General features: G+C 51.5%; 1 protein-coding gene across 1 annotated transcript in view; it reads left to right on the top strand.

Moving 5' to 3' along the window:
• Col5a3 (collagen type V alpha 3 chain) overlaps positions 1 to 20,415 on the top strand; it is a 45,792-nt gene extending 25,377 nt beyond the window's left edge. Inside the window, exons 32-67 of the mRNA XM_021206624.2 lie at positions 2,012 to 2,065; positions 3,050 to 3,094; positions 3,312 to 3,365; positions 3,482 to 3,526; positions 4,210 to 4,263; positions 4,362 to 4,415; positions 5,013 to 5,066; positions 5,159 to 5,266; positions 5,407 to 5,496; positions 6,100 to 6,153; positions 7,158 to 7,265; positions 8,014 to 8,121; positions 8,206 to 8,259; positions 8,924 to 8,977; positions 10,677 to 10,784; positions 11,670 to 11,723; positions 11,884 to 11,937; positions 12,020 to 12,073; positions 12,209 to 12,262; positions 13,392 to 13,499; positions 14,106 to 14,159; positions 14,329 to 14,382; positions 14,572 to 14,625; positions 14,962 to 15,015; positions 15,140 to 15,247; positions 15,395 to 15,448; positions 15,868 to 15,921; positions 16,071 to 16,178; positions 16,422 to 16,475; positions 16,560 to 16,595; positions 17,326 to 17,379; positions 17,974 to 18,172; positions 18,257 to 18,369; positions 18,833 to 18,901; positions 19,178 to 19,417; positions 19,505 to 20,415. Of these exons, the coding sequence (XP_021062283.1) occupies positions 2,012 to 2,065; positions 3,050 to 3,094; positions 3,312 to 3,365; positions 3,482 to 3,526; positions 4,210 to 4,263; positions 4,362 to 4,415; positions 5,013 to 5,066; positions 5,159 to 5,266; positions 5,407 to 5,496; positions 6,100 to 6,153; positions 7,158 to 7,265; positions 8,014 to 8,121; positions 8,206 to 8,259; positions 8,924 to 8,977; positions 10,677 to 10,784; positions 11,670 to 11,723; positions 11,884 to 11,937; positions 12,020 to 12,073; positions 12,209 to 12,262; positions 13,392 to 13,499; positions 14,106 to 14,159; positions 14,329 to 14,382; positions 14,572 to 14,625; positions 14,962 to 15,015; positions 15,140 to 15,247; positions 15,395 to 15,448; positions 15,868 to 15,921; positions 16,071 to 16,178; positions 16,422 to 16,475; positions 16,560 to 16,595; positions 17,326 to 17,379; positions 17,974 to 18,172; positions 18,257 to 18,369; positions 18,833 to 18,901; positions 19,178 to 19,417; positions 19,505 to 19,648 (2,817 nt within the window). The 3' untranslated portion in view covers positions 19,649 to 20,415. The remainder of the gene's footprint in view (positions 1 to 2,011; positions 2,066 to 3,049; positions 3,095 to 3,311; positions 3,366 to 3,481; positions 3,527 to 4,209; positions 4,264 to 4,361; positions 4,416 to 5,012; positions 5,067 to 5,158; positions 5,267 to 5,406; positions 5,497 to 6,099; positions 6,154 to 7,157; positions 7,266 to 8,013; positions 8,122 to 8,205; positions 8,260 to 8,923; positions 8,978 to 10,676; positions 10,785 to 11,669; positions 11,724 to 11,883; positions 11,938 to 12,019; positions 12,074 to 12,208; positions 12,263 to 13,391; positions 13,500 to 14,105; positions 14,160 to 14,328; positions 14,383 to 14,571; positions 14,626 to 14,961; positions 15,016 to 15,139; positions 15,248 to 15,394; positions 15,449 to 15,867; positions 15,922 to 16,070; positions 16,179 to 16,421; positions 16,476 to 16,559; positions 16,596 to 17,325; positions 17,380 to 17,973; positions 18,173 to 18,256; positions 18,370 to 18,832; positions 18,902 to 19,177; positions 19,418 to 19,504) is intronic.
• The last annotated feature ends 342 nt before the right edge of the window (positions 20,416 to 20,757 follow it).

The following is a 20,757-nucleotide window of genomic DNA, read 5'->3' as shown; positions in this document are numbered from 1 at the left end:
GAAGAACAGCCAGTGTGCTCTTACCCTCTGAGCCATCTCTCTGAGACCCATGAGAACTATGTTAATCCCTTCCTGTTAGTCCTAATGACCTAAAGTCCTCCCACTACACTGTGCCCCTTAAAGGTACCCCATCCATAATCCCACACAAGAATCAAGCTGCCAGCACAGACCAGGGGGTGGGGCACACAAAGATGTTGGAATCCTAACAGAGGAAACACACACAACTGAGACCTTTCCAATCTTGAATTCATTATAACCCAGCACAGTGTACTTATACAGAAATGTGGCTGTGCGGAAACACAAGCGCCAGCGTTAGGAGGATAAGAGTGCGTGCAAGATTGTGCTCTCTGTCCGAGCCGCACCCCGGACAACATTATGGGTGACTGAGCATGTCTGTTTATGTAAAGTCCCTTGGGATCTTAAAGATGCATGGGAGAAGATTTGAGTGCAGAATTCTTTTTTTAAAATTAGGTTTATGGGCTGGAGAGCTGCTCAGAGGTTAAAACCTCTTGCTGCTCTTGCAGAGAGCCTGGGTTCAGTTCCCAGCATCCACATGAAGGCTATAATTCCAGTTCCAGGGGATCCAGTGTCCCTTTCTGTTCCCCATGGGCACCAGGCACACACAGGTACACATAAAGGACAACTTGAGGGAGTCACTTCTCTCGGTCCACCACGTGGATGCTGCAGACCAAACTCACGCCATTAGGACTGGCGGCAGCACTTTACCCACTGAGCCATCTCACCAGAAGCAGAGTTCTTCCTGAGTTCCGTATCTTTGCTGTTTGGCGCTGACATGGTTGTCTTGCCTAATACTCATTGTAGATCGAGGTTTGCAGGCAAGTTGTATTTGTCTCATGGTCTGGAGCAGACCTTTGACTTGCTTTGCTTCTGGTGGCAGACGGTGGTGTCAAAGGTGGCAGAGAGAAGTCACTCACATCATGAAGCAGGAGAGTAGGGGTAGAGGAGAAGGTCGGGGAGAGAAGAGACAGCGGAGAAAGGGAGAGGGAGAGGGAGAGGGAGGGGGAAGGAGAGAGGGAGGGGGAGGGGGAGAGAGAAGGGAGGTACAGAGAGGGCAGAGACCTCAGCACCCAATCCCATTCAAGGACCCTAATAACCTAACAACCTCCCACGAATTCCCACCCCTTCTGTGGCCTTTGGGTTCTTGTTTTGTGTGTGTGCCTTGACGTTTAGATGCGAGTTGCCTCCATGTGTGCAGTATACCTGAGCATGGAAACCAGAGGTTGATGTCCAGTGTCCTCCATCTCTTCTACCTTACATATGGAGGCAGGATCTTTCACTTGAACCCAGAGCGCACCAATTCTAGTTGTTTTATTAGTCAGTTTGTCCTTTGGGGACTCCCTGGCTCTACTTCCCTGCTGGGATTACAGGTGGGCTGCCACACCCACCTGGCAGCCAGCTCCTCTAGTTCTTTTGCTGAGACAGGGTTTTATGTAGCCCAGGCTTGCCTCATACTTGGTATGTAGATAAGGCTGAGCTTGAACTCCTCATCTTGTGTTTCACCTTGGAAGCTGGGACCACAGGCAGATGCCATCACCCCTGTGTTGTGCGGTGCTCGGGAATTCTTGTGTCCTAGAAGGAATTCTTGTGTCCTAGGCAAGTGCTTTACCAGCTGACACTCCCCTGTGGCTTCTATATGTGTCTATGGGCACATGTACACACATATCACATATACATGCACATAAGGATGGTGAATGATGGGTGACTGGTGGCTTTGTGTAGACTTGAGAGAAGAGCATTTAAGGTGAAGGAAGGATGTGTGCAAAGGCTCTCGGGCAGGAACATGCAGGCATACCTGGGGAATTTGGAGGCGGGTAGTATGGCTGCTGTCGGGTGAGAACCAGAATGAAGTGAGGAGGAGGCTGCGGCTGGAGGAGGTAAAAGAAAGCCATCGGATTCTGTAGCCCAAGGAAGTCTCAAAGGGTGGAGCCAGGGACCAATTCCTCCGAATACTCGCCATCCCTGAGTCTCGTGTCTCATTCTCTCTGCTCAGGGATCGATTGGATTTCCTGGACCCCTGGGACCACTGGGGGAGAAAGGCAAGCGGGTGAGTTGTGTGTCAGAGGGTATGAGGAAGGTGTGCTCACGCATGCCGGAGGTGGGTGTTGGGATGGTTTGACTGAGTTTATTAGGGCAAATCTTGCTCTCCCACTTAAGGCAATCAAGACAATCCCCACAGACACTCCCACAGGGTAACCTGATCTATACAGTCCCTCACTGAGGCTTTCTTCCTGGATGCTTCTAGACTGCCTCGAGCTAACAATGAAAACTAACCATCGCAGAGCTGGAGAGCTGACTCGGCAGCTAAGAGCCCTGTCTGCTCTCCCAGAGGGCTGGAATTTGGTTCCCAGTACTCAGTCAGGTGGCTCACAACCGTCTGTAGCTCTGGATCCAGGGTATCCAGCGCCCCCTTCTGGCATCTGGGAACACCTGCACTTTTGTGTACCAACCCCTACACAGACACATACACAAATAGAAAGAAAATCTATCTGGCCCAGTTCCGTCCCTTGTCCACTGGACACACAAACACATCGATTTAAAACCATAACTTACTTCCTAGTCTCAAAGTTTCATGCTTGTTTTTGAATGTAAAACATAATCTAATTTTAAAAACCCCGTAGGCTTTTAAAATTCCAGTGTTTTAAAAGGAAAAATTTAAAAAATTTACAGTGCCATAGACTATAATTCCCATTCCTCAAGGGAAGAATAAAGGCATGGTGAGGAAATACTGGGCCAATGCAAGACTGAAACCCAGCAGGACATTGCTAAATTCTGTAGCTCCGTGTCTGGTGTCTGGAGCTTCAGTTTCAAACGGTTTAGATGGCTCTGCCCCTCTGTATTGCTGCCGGCAACAAAGATCCCTCCTTTGGACTGGATTCACTCTCTGCATGCACCTTTGTTTTGTTTTGTCTGTTTGTTTGTTTGTTTTGCAGACATTCTTGTATGCAAACATTCCCACTTGTGAATGCACATGTGCATGTGTGTCTCAAGAAGCAATTCTCACCTTCTCTGTTTCTGACTTGCTTTCCAGGGCAAAGCAGGACAGCCAGGGGATGAAGGAGAGCGCGGCACACCGGTAAGGAGAGGATGGCTGTTCCACGCAGGGCACAGGGCTGAGGGGAAGCGGGATAGTGACGTCAGGAGTGGGCAGGGAAGGACAGGTCCCCTCCCTGCCCCTGGTGGAGTCAGAGGGCATTTTGGAGGAGGGAGCCTGAGTGTGATGCCCTCTCCCAGGCCCACCCACCCACTCACCTCTGTTCTTTGCTTTTTCATTTTTTTAAATTTCTATGCAGGGTACCCGAGGAGACAGGGGACAGCCGGGGGCCACAGGCCAGCCTGGCCCCAAGGTATGGGAGTAGAGGTTGGGGGATGACCAAGGGTCTATCTCAGGCTAACTTAGCTAGCTGCTTAGTCCTTCCAGCTGAGTATGTTCTGCTATTGAAGCTCATTTCATCTGTTCTAGGGTGATGTGGGCCAGAACGGGTCTCCTGGGCCCCCAGGAGAAAAGGTAAGTGTGTGTGTATGTGTGTGTGTGTGTGTGTTTGTGAGTGTATGTATGTGTGTGTGGTGTATGTGTGAGTGTGTGTATATGTGTCTGTGAATGTGCATGTATGCATATGAGTGTATATGTATGTGTGTGACACTGTCAGGGAACCAGCCATGAGCTGACAGCACATCATATATATGCAATAGAAAGAGCTCAGTCTCTAAGACCAGAGATCTGTGAGTTCAATTCGAAGCTGTGCTTCTTGCCTGCTGTGTGACCTTGAGCAACTTGCTTAACTTCTCTTTGCTTCAGTTCCCTCTTTTATAAAATCGGGGAATCACGGTCCATGCCTCAATGGGCTGCAGTGGTGAATAAGATCATATACCCTGAGTGAGCGCTCAACACCTGCTTGTGTGGAGTGGGTACTCCATACGTGTTTGCTTCAAAGAAAAACAAAACTGTCTTTATGTTTGTGTGATTTTGGAGTTCAGAGGACAACTCCAAAGAATTGGTTAATGCCATCTACCCTGAGGGATCTGGGGATAAAACCCAGGTCACAGGTTTTATCTGAGTAAATGTAAGCGGGCACCTTTACCCACTGAGCCATCCTGCCAGCACTGGACTGACTTTTAAGGTCACTCTTGTGGCACAGAGGTGCAAGACACTCAGGAGGGATAAAGTAATAATTTCTGGTTCCATTTCAGGGTCTACCCGGTCTGCAAGGTCCACCAGGATTCCCTGGACCAAAAGGCCCCCCAGTGAGTGATGTTACCCTGACTCTGGGTTGGTGGGAGAAGGGTACAGGGCGGAGTGGCTCCAGTTCTAAATCTTCATTCCTTCTTACTTCATTTCCCAGGGTCCTCAGGGGAAAGATGGGATATCTGGACACCCTGGACAAAGGGGAGAATTGGTAAGTGACCCTTGACCTCTGACCCCTGACTATGTTGGCCCTTGTATATGGGGTGGGATGCATGTGCATGTACATGTGGAAGCCAGAAAAGGATGCTGGGTATCTCCCTGCGCCCCCACCCCCACCCTGTCTTACTTTTTAGGACTGATCCCGAGGCTTTCCACTTCGGCTAGGCTGGCTGGCCAGCAATTCCCACATCCACCTGTTTGCACTCTGGGGTTACAGGCATAAGAACTGTGCATGGCTTTTCCATGGGTACTGGGGATGCAAACGCAGGTTCTTTTGCTTGACTAGCAACTGCTCATACTCACTCAGCCATCTCTCTGGCTCCCACCTTATTTTTTGAGTCAGGGTCTCTCGCTGTCTCAGATGGGTCTCACAGGTTAGGTTAGACTGGCTGGCCAGTGAGCCCCAGAGAGCCATGGCTTCTGCCTTCCCAGCACTGGATGGGACTGTGCCACCACACACCTGGCTTTCTGCGTGGGTGCTGGGAAGCTGAACTCAGGTCTTCTCGCTTGCGTGGAGCACAGAGCTGCCTCCCCGTGGGCTCTCCTTTTCTTCTTCTCAGGTGGTACCTCTTTCTATTTCTCTCCTTAGGGCTTCCAAGGTCAGACAGGCCCCCCTGGACCAGCTGGCGTCCTGGGTCCTCAGGTCAGAATGGATCCCCAAGGAATACATGGAGCTGGAAGTCTGACATTCTCCCCACCTTCAGGCTGCTCAAGATGTCTCTTGCTTGTTTCCAGGGAAAGGTAGGGGATGTGGGGCCTCTAGGCGAGAGAGGCCCCCCAGGGCCTCCTGGACCTCCTGGTGAACAAGGTCTGCCAGGCGTAGAAGGCAGAGAAGGGGCCAAGGTAAGAGCTTGGATAGATTGCCTCAAAGTCATCATTCAATCCCTGAGCCTCACATTGTGTGGGGAATAGCTGGGAGTAGTCAGAGACTGGATGAGACACCACGTTCCTGAGGCTAACTTCCCCTCCTTGGCTTTCTACAGGGTGAGCTAGGACCCCTGGGGTCTGTCGGGAAGGAGGGGCCACCTGGGCCCAGGGGCTTTCCTGGCCCCCAAGGAGCTCCCGGAGACCCAGTGAGTATCTTGGGAAAGTCCACTGGAGTGTGGGGCTGTGGAGGAGAGAAGAGGAGGCTCCTTTGCAGTGGCAGCAAACAGGAGAAGGGACTGTGTTAAGAGTTGTTAGTGGTGGCCAGTGAGGGAGCTCCGAGGGGGAAGGAAGAGGGTTGCAGCTGAGCCTGATGAACTAACTGAGTCTGATCAGCAGGACCCACATGATAGGAGACAGCTAATTCTGGCTAGTTGTCCTCTGACCTTGACACGTGTGCCGGGGAAGGTATGAGCACGCGTGCGCGCACACACATGCACGCACGCACGCGCACACACACACACACACACACACACACACGCACACACGCACACACGCACACACACTCACGCGCACACGCACACACACGTACACACACGCACACACGCATGCACACACACGCACACACACACGCACACACACACACACGCACACACACACAGAATTGGTAGTGGCAGAGACCTGGAGAGGACAGATCTACAGAAATCAGGGCCCATCTTCAGATAAGGCTAGGGTTGATGAGGGTCCCCCAAAGTGAAGACAAATCCTTGGGGTCCCTGGGAGATTTTCTGACTGGTTATTTCTTCCCCCAGGGACCCATTGGTTTGAAGGGTGACAAAGGTCCCCCAGGCCCTGTTGGGGCAAATGTAAGTATCAACACACTGGCTGGGGGGAAAAGAGACGCTGGAGAGGGCGGTGTCTTCAGGGTTTGATACCCCAGGATGGGGCTTGTGAGTTTGGGGAAGATAGGCCCGGAGCACACTCAGTTCTGACCGCCATGACCTGAGTCAGCCAGAAAGCTTCCTGATGTAGGATAGTTGTCATAGGACTGGGTGGGGAGCTGGTGCAGTGGACAGAGTGCTGGCTGTGCAAACACAAAGGGCTGAGTTCAAATCCCCAGAGAATGTCCAGTGGGCATGGCATCCCACCTTTAATTCCAGCCTGGAAAGCAAGAGACAAGGGGTCCCAGAAAAAGCTGGTTAGTGGGACAGCCATGTCAGCATGCTCGGGTTTGCCTGAGAGACCCCGACTCAATGACACAGTTGAGTTGGGGATGATTCCAGACATCAGCCTCAGGATTCCATGTACCACATGTGTCCACATACACAAAACTACACATGCATACACAAATGCAAAAAGAAAAAATCTATACAGTCTGCATGTGGTAGTTCACGACTGTGCCCTGGCATGTGGGAGACTGAGGAGGTAGGGTTGTGAATTTGAGGCTAGCCTGGTCTACTTACTGAGGCCCTGTTAAAGGGAAGGGATGGAAGGAAAGGAAGAAGAAAGAAAGGAAAGGGAGAGGAAATGAAAGGGGAGGGAAGAGAGATGGGGAAGGAAAACAATGAAAAGGAAGAGAGTGCATGGAGTGTTGGGAAGAGTATATTAAACAGGCTGGCTGGGAAAGGCAAAGACCCTGGGGGCAGGACTGTGGTCTGCAGAGGTCTGTGTAGCTGGGGCTGAGTGAATGAGATGAGGATTCCAAGGAGGTGGTGGGGGCAGTTGATGCCGGGCTACGTGGTCCTCAAGTTGAAGAGGCTGGGACTACTGAGGATAGTGCTTAAGGTGCCCTCTGGCTGTGTGTAAATATGATACTGGTGTCAGAAGCCCTGTCTCCTTAATCATTTCTGGTCCTCCACCCCTTTTCCAGGGCTCCCCGGGTGAGCGTGGTCCTGTAGGCCCCTCTGGTGGCATTGGGCTTCCTGGTCAGAGTGGAGGGCAAGGCCCTATTGGTCCTGCTGGCGAGAAGGGGTCCCCGGTAAGTGTCTGTTCGTTGACTTTTTCTGGGGAGATGTGAACAAGTTTCAACTCATTCCAGATAAGTCATCAGCCATTTACCAAAGAACTTCTATTTCTGTGGACTGGAGAAATGATGTCTCAGTGGTAAGAGCACATACTGCTTTTGCTGAGTACCTGAGACCAGTTCCCAGCATCCATATGGGTAGGATCACCTCTGCCTGTAATTCTAGCTCCAGGTGATTTGTCATCCACTTCTGGCCTCCATGGGCAATTGCACTCATGTGCACATACCCACTCATTCACATACACATACATAATTAAAATAAATAAAATCAATTCTTAAAATTATCTTTCCCAAGTCCAGCTTAATTAAGCTGTGAGTTTATTGGGATTACTTACAGGAGTATGTGTGTGGAGTGACTTTCAAAGCAAGGCTGACTCAAAGATAGCTGCATCACTGAATGGCCATCTGTGCCTGGCTCATGGTTCAGAAGAGCTGAATCCCTGGATCTCTCTATACAACTTGTAGTCAGCTTGAAAGGCCAAAGACCCTCTTCCCCATCGTTGTGAACTACTTTTATAGCTTTGGGATGGCTGGTGAATCCTGTAAGTTTCAGGAACTTTCTAAGACTTGTGAGCCTACTGTATTCTGAGCCTTAAGGAGTTCTCTTCAGGATGGGTAGTTTAAATTTTAAAGAGATTGCCACACAAATGTCCTCTCCCGTGTCCCCTGCTCGTAACATCCATCCTTCTTCTTCCTCTATCAGGGAGAACGGGGTACTCCTGGTCCTACTGGCAAAGATGGTATTCCAGGACCCCCGGGGCTTCAGGGCCCCTCTGGAGCTGCAGGGCCTTCTGGTGAAGAAGGAGACAAGGTGAGAGGACCAGGGAGAGAGACAGTTTACAGAGAGATTGGGCATGCTGGGACCTGAACTCTTCCTAATATGTTTGTCCTGCAGGGGGAAGTAGGGATGCCTGGTCACAAAGGAAGCAAAGGGGATAAAGGAGATGCGGTAAGTGGGGACCCCCAGGGAGGTTGTGATGCTCATGGGAGGAGAGATGGGGTAGCCTAGGTTTTGTGGTTCCCTCAGCCCAATCTTGACACCTAGCTCACTGGAACTGAAGGGCTAAAGACCCCTATCTGGGCTCTGTTTGAGCCCTGAGAGCCCAGGAGAGTAAGAAAGAGCCCTCTAGGCTTCTCAGTTAGTGAAGGTGCTTGCCACTAAACCCAGTGACCTGAATTCCATGCCCAGGACCTTCGTGATGAAAGAAAACAATTGCCTCTCATAAGTTGCCATGCACATGCACACACACACATACAAAATGTATAAACGTAATAAACATTCAGAGAACGGCCCCTCTGGGCCTCAGAAATTCCCCATCCCTCCATGGCAAGAATCTACCTTGGTCTGGGGCCAGCAGCTTTTCTCCCAAAACTTAAGCTTTAGTCTCAGCGTCAACGGGTTACACACCATCCCAAGGAGACCTTTGCTTTTTTTTTTTTTTTTTTTTTTTTTTTTTCAGATAAAAGAGTTTGTCATGTAACCTAGGCTGTCCCCAAACTTGCTATGTAGCTGAGGTTGACCTTGGCTCCCCATCCTCCTGAGTGCTGGGGTCGTAGGCATGTACCACTATGTTCAACTCTGATAGAATTTTCTATTTTGTTTTCCTCTTCAGGGCCCACCTGGACCAACAGGAATAAGAGGTCCAGCGGGCCATCCAGGCCTCCCGGTGAGTTCTCCCAACTTGGTGACTATACCCTGGGTCCTTGAAGTGAAGACAGTGTGCCACGCTTCTGAGAAAAAAAAAAAAATCCTAGCATCCTTGTCCAGCCTTGGATTCACCTTAGTGCCAACACCCATGATGAACTCAACTCCGACCTTGAATCCCAGCTCAGCTCAAACTCTCTGCTTACTGCTTTGATCTTTGCCCAACTCAAATACCTGGATCTTAGCTTTCTTCTACTGTCTACCCTACCAGGTCTGTCCCCTCCACTGCCTGCCTCAAATGGGAGCTTGAACTTTGAATTATACTCCAGCCTTGCCCTAGTTAATTTTCTGTTACTGTTTCAAAATCTGAAGTTAAATGATTTATTTGGATGACTTGTGGTCTGGAGGCTGGGAAGTCCCTAACAGTGGTGTTGGCATCTGACAGGGGACTCCTTGCTTTATCACATCATAGTGTGTTAATAACTATTATGTGAACTTAGGTCTTCATCTTCTTATGAAGCCACTACTATACCATCGTGGGGGCCTCACACTCATGACTGCATCTGATCCTAGCACTTTCGTGAGGCCCTACCTCCAAATTCTGATAACGTATGAACTCTGAAGGAGGCTGGCGGTTGATTCAGTTGGCAGAGTGCTCGCCTGTCAGGCACAAAATCCTGGGTTCCAACCCTAGCACTCCATAGCCAAGGCATAGTAGTTTATGTCTGTAATCCCAGCATGGGGGAAATGGAAACAGAAAGATCATGAGTTCAAGTCATCCTCAGCTACAAAGTAAGTTTTGTCTACTTGGGCTCCACCAGAGCCTGCCTCAAAACAACATACGAATTCTGGGCTCACAGTTCTAACACAAGAACTTTTGAGTGTTGTGTGTTGTTGGTTTGTTTTTGTTTGTTTGTTTCGAGACAGGGTTTCTCTGTGTAGCCCTGGCTGTCCTGGAACTCACTCTGTAGACCAGGCTGGCCTCGAACCCAGAAATCTGCCTGCCTCTGCCTCCCAAGTGCTGGGATTAAAGGCGTGCACTACCACTGCCCAGCTTGTTGTTGGCTGTTGAGTAAGCTGATCCAAAGTTTCCCCTGAGACCCTGATATGTAGAACATGGGGAGTTGTGGCTTCAGACCCTGACCACCCAACTCTTCCTGTCTTAAGAAGCTGCTGTGTGCTGGTCTCTGATGCCCCTGAGAAACCTTGTGCCCCCTTTTGCAACACCGACTGATTAGCTTCTGACTTCATTGTGTGGTAGCTTTCTGTTGACCTTGTCCCACTTCCCCTTTCAGAAACAACTGTATATACGATGCTTCATTTCTTAATAAGCTTACTCAGCTTAAGACATAGCTTGTACAGACCTCCTTCCCCAGCTCTGTCTTCTTTACCTTCTCTTCTCCTGGGCGCTTTTCCCTTAGGAACCCTGTCACTGAAGAATGACCTGCTGGTCCAGGTCAGAGGGTCACCAAAACATATTAGGTCATAACTTCCAACCTAGCCCTAAAATCTACCTCAGCCTCCTTCAAACCCTGCTTATAACCCTTACCTGAGCCGCAGCCCCCACTCACCTGTGTTAGTAACTCAGAATCACCTGCCTGTTACATCAAACCTGATTCTCACCAAACTTGATTCCATCCCCTAGCCTCAGTTCCAACCTCGGACCCCATCTGCAACCTTTGATCTGGACACCAACTGTGTTGTCCCCAACATTTTCACAGGGTGCAGATGGCGCTCAGGGTCGCCGGGGACCCCCTGGCCTCTTCGGGCAGAAGGGAGATGACGGAGTTCGAGGTTTTGTAGGTGTAATTGGTCCTCCAGGCCTGCAGGTAGGTGTGTGAGTTTGGGGGTACCACCCCCTCCTAATCCCCTACCCTGGGCGCTAATCTTTGTATGATGTGTGTTTGTGTGTGTTGCTATCCCTGTGTCTTATGATTTATAAAGATGAATAGCTCAGAGGGCTGGATGTAATGGTGGATGCCTTTAGTCCCAGAACTCAGGAGGTAGAGGCAGGTGGATCCTGTGAGTTTGAGGCCACCCTGGTCTTTGTAGAGAGTTCCAGACCAGCCAGGGCTACATAGTGAGAGTCTATCTCAAAACAAACAAACAAATTAAAAGATGGAGGTTGGCATGTATGCATGTATACATGCTTTCATGCATTCCTTATTGCTTCCCAACTAATAATTTTTTTTAACATTTAGTGAGAGAGAGAGAGAGAGAGAGAGAGAGAGAGAGAGAGAGAGAGAGAGAGAGAGAGAGAGAGAGAGAGAGAGAATATGTATGTGTGCACATGTGTGCATGTGCATGTGTGTATACTCGCATTCTCATTTATGCCATGGCACATGTGTGTGAAGGTCAGAAGACAACTTGCAGGAGTTAGAGTTAGTTCTCTACCACATGGGTCCAGGGCTTGACTTCAGGCCATCAGGCTTGGTGGCAATCACCTTTACCCACTAAGCCATTTTGATGGCCCTCCTCACCTTATTTTTGAGGCTACATCTCTCACTGAATCTGGAGTCCCTTGATTTGGTCACTGACTTCCAGCAAGCTCTAGGGGACCTCTTGTCCCTGCCTCCCAGTGCTGATGTTACAGGCAAGCTCTGCTGTGTCTGGCCTTTTGGAAATGGGTTCTAGGGACCCAGAGTCAAGTCCTTACACTTGTGCGAGGCGCGCGGCCGTCTCACCAGCTGTCTGTACTGCTCTTCACTTCACAGGGGCTGCCGGGCCCTCCGGGGGAGAAGGGCGAGGTTGGAGACGTAGGATCCATGGTATGAACTCCCTGGGGGATATGAAGACAGGTGGAATGGGCGTGACCGCTGGTTACGCTCATCTAAACGGTCACACACATCTTACAGTTTATCTGTGGCTACTGTAGCCTTTCTAGTGAAATCATGGGGAGTCATTGCACACTATTTGGTTCTTTGACAGGGTCCACATGGAGCTCCAGGCCCTCGGGGCCCTCCTGGGCCCAGTGGATCAGAGGTGAGAATTCTGGGGTGGACAGAATGCCTCTATGGGTCTGCCACACCCTTAGAGACTCACAGTCTCCTCGTTGTCTCTCCAGGGCCCCCCGGGGCTGCCTGGAGGAGTAGGACAGCCTGGCGCTGTGGGCGAGAAGGTGAGAGGAGGGCTTAAGCCCTGGATGGAGGGGATAGATAGGACCTGTCCCCTCGGCTACAGCTGTATGGGGACACTCCTCCCTGCCATTCAGTGGGATGATCTCTTTCTATGTTCACTGCCTCTCCTCTCACAGGGCGAGCCAGGGGACGCTGGAGACGCCGGACCCCCAGGAATCCCCGGCATCCCTGTGAGTCTCTGTAGAGCATTGCCCTTTCACTCACCATAGGGAACTGCTGAGGTCATGAGAGCACGGCAGTCCTTAGAGCATTGCTGACCCCAGACCAACGGATATCCCTGGCTGCTGTGATGAAAGATACGAAAGATGCTCCCCCTGAGAAGATCCCCAAAGTTCCCCACAAGCATACAGGACTGAGGAGACAGCTAGGGGTTTAAATCAAAGCAACAAACATGGAATTGGGGGTAAAGCGGCCCAAAGGGGGACCATTTTCTAATGTACCCAAAGGCAGTATATGGGCCAGGACAGACTAATAATGGGTGGCAGAGCCATTATCCCTGACTCAGCTAGTTCTAGTTCTCTGTGACCTCTAACTCTTGTGTTCCTAGGCAACTTGACGTGTGTGTGTGTGTGTGTGTGTGTGTGTGTCCGTGTGTAGAAGATGGCATTGGATTCCCGTGGAGCTGGAATTGCAGGTGGTTGTGAGATGCCTGACGTGAGTGCTTGGAGCTTTGTTTTTTGGTCTCTGCATGAGTAGTATGTGCTCTGTCTTAGTTAGGGTTTCCATTGCTGTGAAGAGACCCCATGACCAAGGCAGCTCTTATAAAGGACAACATTTAATTGGGGCTGGCTTACAGGTTCTGAGGTTCAGTCCATTATCATACAGCAGAAAGCATGGCAGTGTCCAGGCAGGGATGGCCTTGGAGCAGCTGAGAGTTCTACATCTTCATCCAAAGGAAGCCAGAAGCCAACTGACTCTTCTGTACTGGGTGGAGCTTCAAAGCCCACCCCCACAGTGACACACTTCCTTCAGCCAGGCCACACCTCCTAACAGTAACAGTCCCTATGGGCCAAGCGTATTCAAACCACCACATGCTCTTAACCACTGAGGCACTTCCTAGCCTTGTTAATCTTTATATCTATTATATATTCATTATTGCGTGAATGAGAGTGTGGAGCATGTGTGGAGGTCAGGGGACAGCTTTTGGAGGTCAGTTCTCTTCTACCATGGGGTCTGGGAATGGAACCCTGGTTGTCAGATTTCCCAGGCAAGTGCTCTTATCCAAGGTGTGCTCATCTTTGTTCCCTGAAGAGACCATGACACTCTGACCTTTGACTTCTAACCTCTGTTTCTGCAAAGGGGCCCAAAGGTGAAATTGGTGAAAAGGGGGATTCGGGTCCATCTGGGACTGCTGGTCCTCCAGGCAAGAAAGGACCCCCAGGAGAGGATGGCTCTAAGGGGAACATGGTGAGTCCTAGGAGGAGACAGAGCAGAGAACTTGGGGCCCTTGTTACATTAAAACCTGGTCCCTAAGACAGACCAGACATTTCTTCTTCCTGTTTGTTTTTAATTTTTCTTTTCAAATTTTATGTGTATGCGTATTTTGCCTATGTCTGTGCACCACATGTATGCATGGTGCCTGCAGAGGTCGGAAGAGGAGGTCAGAGCCTCTGGAATGACCTTATCTGCAGTTACAGATGGTTGTGAGCCACCACGGGGGTTCTGGGAACGGAACCCTTTTCCTCTGGAAGAGCAGACAGCGCTCTCAACCATCTCTCCAGCCCCTACTTCTTCCTGTTTGCTAACTCTCTGAGTCACCCAGATAAAGACTGGACGAATAGAAGAAACAATGAATGAATGAACTATGAAAACATAATGGAAGCTGAGCCCTTCCGCACCTAGCGTCTTATGCACGAGGCGAACACTTCACTGCCTCGACATAAACCCCAAGCCTTTCCTTTTGTGTTTTGTTTGTGATATGTCCCCTGCAATTGGTCTGGTCACAATATCTGGTGTGTGAAGGGGCGACTCCTCACTCAGTGAGATGAGATCAGCAACCAGTTTTTATTCTAGGGTCCAACAGGACTCCCTGGAGATCTAGGGCCCCCAGGAGACCCTGGAGTTCCGGTGAGTGTAAACGCTCCCTGTAGCCCAGCCCTAAGTGTATCAGTGTATCTCCATTTACCCCCATGTCCCTATCCTTGGCCCGCTTAGAGGAGTGGATGACCATCACTCCCCTTCAGCCCCATCTCTATTCCAACTATTGTAAGACTCTCCCACTGTCTCTCCTCCCTAGGGTATTGATGGCATCCCAGGGGAGAAGGGAAATGCTGGTGATATTGGGGGACCGGTGAGTGGAGAGCAAAGGGCTGTAGAGTGCGGGTATGGAGTGGAGTTGGTGATGGGAGACTTGGGTACCCAGTGGTATCTTTGACCCCATGATCTTGAGTGGTGAGAGGGGGAGGGGGATGGTGCTGGGCGGTGTCTGTGGGGCTGTTTCAGCTGTGAGCTGATGCTGTGGCTGCTTTTGACTAAACAGGGGCCACCTGGAGCTTCAGGGGAACCTGGTGCCCGTGGTCTCCCTGGCAAGAGGGTGAGTGATCTTCTACTGCCCGAGGGTCTCATGTCCACCTTGTCTTCAGCAATGCAATAGCCCCTCTCTCCACACATACCCCACTCATAATTTTAAGATTATATTTATTTACTTATTTACTATTTATGTGTGTGTGTATGTGTGTGTGTGTATGATGTACCACAAAGTGATTTATAGTTCGTTCAGCGAACAATTTGTGGGAATTTGTTCTCTCCTTCCACCATGTGGGTCTCAGGCAAGGTCCTTTACCTGCTGAGCCAACTTGCCAGCCCACTCTTGACATAAACCTGGATGCTCCTCACCGACCCTCACAACACTCACACTTTCCCTCCTCAGGGTTCTCCTGGCCGCATGGGTCCAGAAGGGAGAGAGGGCGAGAAAGGCGCCAAGGTGAGCACCCCCTTGGGAGCACCTCCCTGTGCCACCTGACCGAGAGAAGGTCTGCACCCCCTGAGGTCCCAGCTGTCAGCAGGCGGGCTCTTGAGACGGCTTCCCCCACCCCTGTCCATTTCAGGGAGATGCTGGTCCTGATGGGCCCCCAGGCAGGACAGGCCCCATTGGGGCTCGAGGGCCCCCTGGACGCATTGGGCCTGACGGTCTCCCAGGGATCCCCGGTCCTGTGGTAAGTGGTGTGAAACTGGGGGGAGGGGCAGCATGGGTGGCCTTCTGCCTTGGGACCTCATCATAGTTGAGCAACCTCGGGGGATGACTGAGTGTTCACACTGAGTGCTGGTAGAGACCAGACACCCCTGTTCTGTCTCCTCCTCAGGGTGAACCAGGTCTCCTGGGACCTCCTGGGCAAATCGGCCCTCCAGGGCCCCTGGTAAGAGACTTTTCTATCCCTGTGGTCACAGCTCTGAAAGCCACACTAGGCATCCAGGGACATTGAGTGGGCCGTGGTGCTGATGTGTACAGGCTAGCCCTTCAGTGCCATCTTCATGACCTGTATTGGCCCTTCACACAGATGGCTACACTCACTTTCTACAGCGGCCCCCATCTTGGTGGTCCACATTGGACCTGTCTTGATGGTCTATGCTGACTGCCACCTTGATGTCTACACTGGCCACTCCCCCGATCCTGTCACCTGGTACCCTCAGCTGACCTCTCTTCCACCCCCATTTTTCTAACCACATTTCTCACCCCAGACCTGTTTACTTGCGTTTGAAAGCTGGGTGGTTCCCTGGTAAATCTTCCCATCCCTGGCTTTCAGGGAATCACAAGCTGCGCTTCATCTTTTCCCAGGGCCCGCCTGGCCTCCCTGGCCTGAAGGGAGATGCTGGCCCCAAGGGGGAGAAGGTAAGGCCACCTCCTGGTGTTCCCTCCGTCTCCCTCTTGCCCTGGCCTAGGAGAACTGGGCGTTTACTGCTCTCCTGACCCATCCCTTCCAAGCCACCAGGAAAAGAAAAGATCCCAACATGTCTGTCCTGTGTGCCTTTCTCTTTCAGGGACACATTGGGCTAATAGGCCTCATTGGTCCCCCAGGGGAGGCCGGTGAGAAAGGCGATCAGGGGTTGCCAGGTGTGCAGGGCCCCCCAGGCCTTCAGGGAGACCCTGTGAGTGTGTGCATTGTTGGGGCAGGGGGGTAATGTTCAAAGGGGGTGTTTTGAAGGTGGAGATTTGGAATGGGGGAGGGCCGTGTAGGGGAATGGGGGCCTGTAACTGGGGAATGTCATGTAGGAAGGTGTGTGGGTACTTGGGGTCTTCTAGAGGGTTAGGAGTTTGTGTATTGCTTCAGAGAGGTGCATGTAAACAGGGCTGGACCCTATTAAGGGTGACCTCCATGTCCTCTCTTCTAGGGTCTTCCTGGTCCTGTTGGCTCATTAGGTCACCCTGGGCCCCCAGGTGTGGTGGTGAGTGTGGGGATATTGGAGGGATGGGGAAGTTACCATGATGGGTGGGGTTGAGACCCCAACATTCCCTGTCTCTTCCCACAGGGCCCTCTGGGACAGAAGGGCTCCAAGGGGTCCCCGGTGAGTGGCACTACCTCCTGGGCCTCCATGTCCCAGATCCCCTCCCTCGACCACCCCCTTGTTTGTTTATTCTTCCCTCACCCTGTGTTCAGCACCTACTGCTGCATTCTTGGGATCTAAGGCGTTGTGTTTTGTAGGAGGGAATTCTGAACTACTGTTAAAGGAGATAGGTCTGCTGAATAAGTTGTAGCCTGTGGAAGCCTGTGTGTTGATTTCAGAGGACAAGGGATGGAAATACATGGCTTAAGTTTAGCATGGGACACTGGGAGTCTCTTCTGGGACCCTGCATGTGTGTACATGTATGTGAATGTATGGGCACATGAATACATGTGTGTGTCCTGCCTTGGGGGGCTGGTTTAGAGGAGGGATAAGGGTCAGGAATGCGTGGGGCTGTCCTGGGGAAAGTGAGGGGCTGTAATGGGGATTTTAATGTGGGGGATTTGTCTGGGCGCTTGGGAGGTTTCTAGAGGAGTGTGTGTACATGTCTGTATGTATACATGGGTGTATATATGCACATGTATGTGTATGTTTGTGCATATGTGTGGGTGTGTGCACACGTGTATGTGCAAGTAAATCTATTTGTCTATATGTATGTGCATGTGTTGCTCCATATATTTGTGTGTGTGTGTACACACGCATGTGTGCTTGTGCATGTACACATGCATGTATTTGCATTGGAAGAATCAGGTCTCCATAGACAGGATTCATTTCAAAGTGACCTCTCTCACAGGGATCTCTTGGTCCTCGTGGAGACCCTGGACCAGCGGGTCCTCCTGGTCCCCCGGTGAGTTCCCAGACTCAGGAGGAGGGCAGGAATCAGGCTTGTGTGTTCTTATCGGGTCCCTCAGAACCCAGTCCAGTGTTTTGGACTGTAGCTCAGAAATGCAGTTCCTTGAAAGCTTTGGGAGGAGTGAAGTGCAGTGGGTGGTGGCACACACCTGTCATTCCAGCACTGGGGAGGTGGAGGCAAGGGGATCAGGAGTTCAAGGTTATCCTCAGCTACATAGAGAGTTTGAGGTTAGCCAAGGGTACATGAGACCCTGTCTCAAAACAAACAAATACCCAAAAGAGACCTTGGAAGACAGTCTGGGGTTGTGGGTTTTGGCAGTCCCGGTGAGACCGTTTGTGGAGACTGACCTGAGCTTCTCTCCTGGGTTCTGTCCTGTCCTGTCTCTCCCTCCCTACGTCTCCATCTATTTACCCATTACTGTCTCAATATCTCTTTCTCTTCTTTCATTCTCTGCTTCCCCTCCCCCCACCTGCCCCTCTTCTTGCTCCTCTCCTTCCTCTTCTGAATTTCTCTGCCTCCCATGGTCTTGTCTTCTCTGCCCATCTCTGATTCTTCCTCTCTTCCATTCCCATTCCCTTGTGAGTCCAGGGTTCCCCAGCTGAGGTGCATGGCCTGCGCAGGCGCCGCTCTGTGATGGACACCCTGGAAGGTGGGCTGGAGGAGGTGATGGCCTCACTGAACTCACTGAGCTTGGAGCTGCAGCAGTTGCAGAGACCTCTGGGCACAGCTGAGAGCCCAGGCCTCATGTGCCGCGAGCTTCACCGCCACCACCCACACCTGCCCGATGGTGAGGCCCAGGTCCTTCCGGGAAGGGCGGGTGAGCACTGCCGCGTTTCTGTGCACTGATTGCCTGGGTCCGCTTCCGCGGTAGGAGAGTACTGGATTGACCCCAATCAGGGCTGTGCACGCGACGCCTTCAAGGTTTTCTGCAACTTCACGGCGGGAGGCGAGACCTGTCTCTATCCAGACAAGAAGTTTGAGACGGTGAGTGAAAGAAACCATCTTGTCTTTTTCCCACCTCTGCCATCTTCTGCCATCTGTGAGACCTTATTCTCCCTTCATATGACACGTGTCCCTCCTGTCTACGTCAGGTAATCCTATAGTACAGGACCTGAAGCCAAGCCTCAAGGCAAGGGTGCTGCCCAGCGTTCACGAGGCTATGGGCTTCACCTGCAGTGCATGCACAGGGGCAGGGGTCGGGTGCAGTGGCTGGATCCCAGCCCCAGGCTCCATTCAGTAGCAGTACAAAGCAGTACTTGAGCATGGGCAGGGCCCTGGGTTTCATCCAGTCACCACAGAGAATTCTGGGAGTTGCTGTGTGTGAGGGTGAGGGAGCTGTGGGCCCTTGCCAAGGGCACAGCCTGTGCCATCCATGACCCATGATGTCCAGTAGGAGGAGGCAGAGGGACTTGGGTTGGTGCTCAATGACCTTCCCATCCTCCCTCAGGTGAAACTGGCCTCGTGGTCCCGAGAGAAGCCTGGAGGCTGGTACAGCACCTTCCGCCGAGGGAAGAAGGTGGGTTCCAATGCTGACATGGAGGATGGAATGTATGAGAATTGGTGGGAACTGGCGTGGGTAGACAGAGAAGGACAAGCACGTCTCTACAAAGCCCTGGGCTCCGTTCCTAGCACTGAATAAATAGGAACTTCGGGTGTTCAAGGCCATCCTCAGCTACATCATGAATCAAAGACTGCTTTGGGCTACTTGAGACTTGGCAGAAGTCTCAGGCCAGAGGGTAGACTGCAGGTGGACTGGGAGGTGGCTTCCTCACCCTACCTTGCCCTACCGCAGTTCTCCTACGTGGATGCTGATGGCTCCCCAGTGAATGTGGTCCAGTTGACCTTCCTGAAGCTGTTGAGTGCAGCAGCCCACCAGAGGTTCACTTACACCTGCCAGAACTCGGTGGCATGGCTGGACGAAGCCGCGGGTGACCACAGGCGCTCTATCCGTTTCCAAGGGACCAACTGGGAAGAGTTGTCCTTCAACCAGACAACAGCGGCTACCATCAAGGTCTCCCATGATGGCTGCCGGGTGAGACCATGGAGCCAGGGGCTGGCGGGTGTGGGAAACCTCTCCTCACCCTCCTCTGACTTGCTCTCCATGTCCCCTCGTGGCCAGGTTCGGAAGGGACAGGCGAAGACCCTCTTCGAACTCAGCTCTTCTGTGGGTTTTCTGCCTCTGTGGGACGTGGCTGCCGCTGACTTTGGTCAGACGAACCAGAAGTTTGGGTTTGAACTCGGCTCCATCTGCTTTAGCAGCTGAAGTTGTGAGGTGGGAAGGAAGCTGAAGGGAGCCCCACGCAGGCTCCTTGGTGCTGAGGCTCTGAGGCCATTCTGTTTATCCCCAGGGACTCTGGATCCAGGGTCACGTGACTCTGACTAGTCTTTCTCCCTTGTGGGGGGTGAGGGTGGAGAGCCCATCCCTCTGTCTGTTCACCCCAGATTGCATACCCAACTGTCTGCTGGCTTCCCCCCCTCCATCCAACTGTCCATTGTCCACCTCACCCCCAAGACCTCCATGCAGTAGACTTTTAACTCAGAGTTGATGAAGCCCCACCCCTGCCTCTCCATCCCTCCACCAGGCCTTTTGGTGCTATTCCTTTCCATAGTTAAGCACTGGATACCTCTGATCCCTGCCTGGGACCCTTCCCTCAAATTCTTATTCTTTCTTTGAGTAAAAGAGGTAAAGCAAGATCAAAGTGGGACACCCCTCCCCTGAGGTGTGCCTTCCTTCTGCTTCCTTGACCCAGTTCTGCACAATCTCCTCTCTCTACTCTGCCCCACTCCAATGCCCCCAAGCCTTCTGGGGACCAAGATGTTGGGCACAAATCAGGATCCTACATGGTGCTGCCCTGCTCATAACTGGGAACTGTATGAAAAGGGGAATGAATGGTCTGTGGTCTATTTAATCTGCTTCCTTCAGAAGGAAGTCTGGGATATGATGAGAGATTCCAGAAGGATCTGTATCCTCCCTCACCTATGCGGCTCTCCTCCCCAGGACACAGGGCAAAATCGCCATCTCAAGAATAAACCAAGGAACTGTGCTCTTCTTCTCTTTTTCTCTTTAAAATGTTTCATTTGTTGGGAGGGGGATTGCCATAGTATGTGTGTGGAGGCCACGGCATGTGTGTGGAGGCCACACATGTGTGTGGAGGCCACGGCATGTGCGTGTAAGTTTAAAGGACAATTTTCAGGAGTTGGTTCTCTCCTTTAAGTGGGTTTCATTCCACAGATTGAACTCCAGTTCTTAGGTTTAGTAGCAACCTTAGCTTGCTCGCTTTCTTTCTTTCTTTCTTTCTTTCTTTCTTTCTTTCTTTCTTTCTTTCTTTCTTTCCTCCTCCTTTTCCTTCTCCTCCTTTACCTCCTCTCCTC

This window comes from Mus pahari, chromosome 10 (assembly GCF_900095145.1).
Source record: "Mus pahari chromosome 10, PAHARI_EIJ_v1.1, whole genome shotgun sequence".
Taxonomy (NCBI): domain Eukaryota; kingdom Metazoa; phylum Chordata; class Mammalia; order Rodentia; family Muridae; genus Mus; species Mus pahari.
Note: the sequence above shows the minus strand (reverse complement) of the source record. Positions and strands in the feature narration are given on the sequence as shown.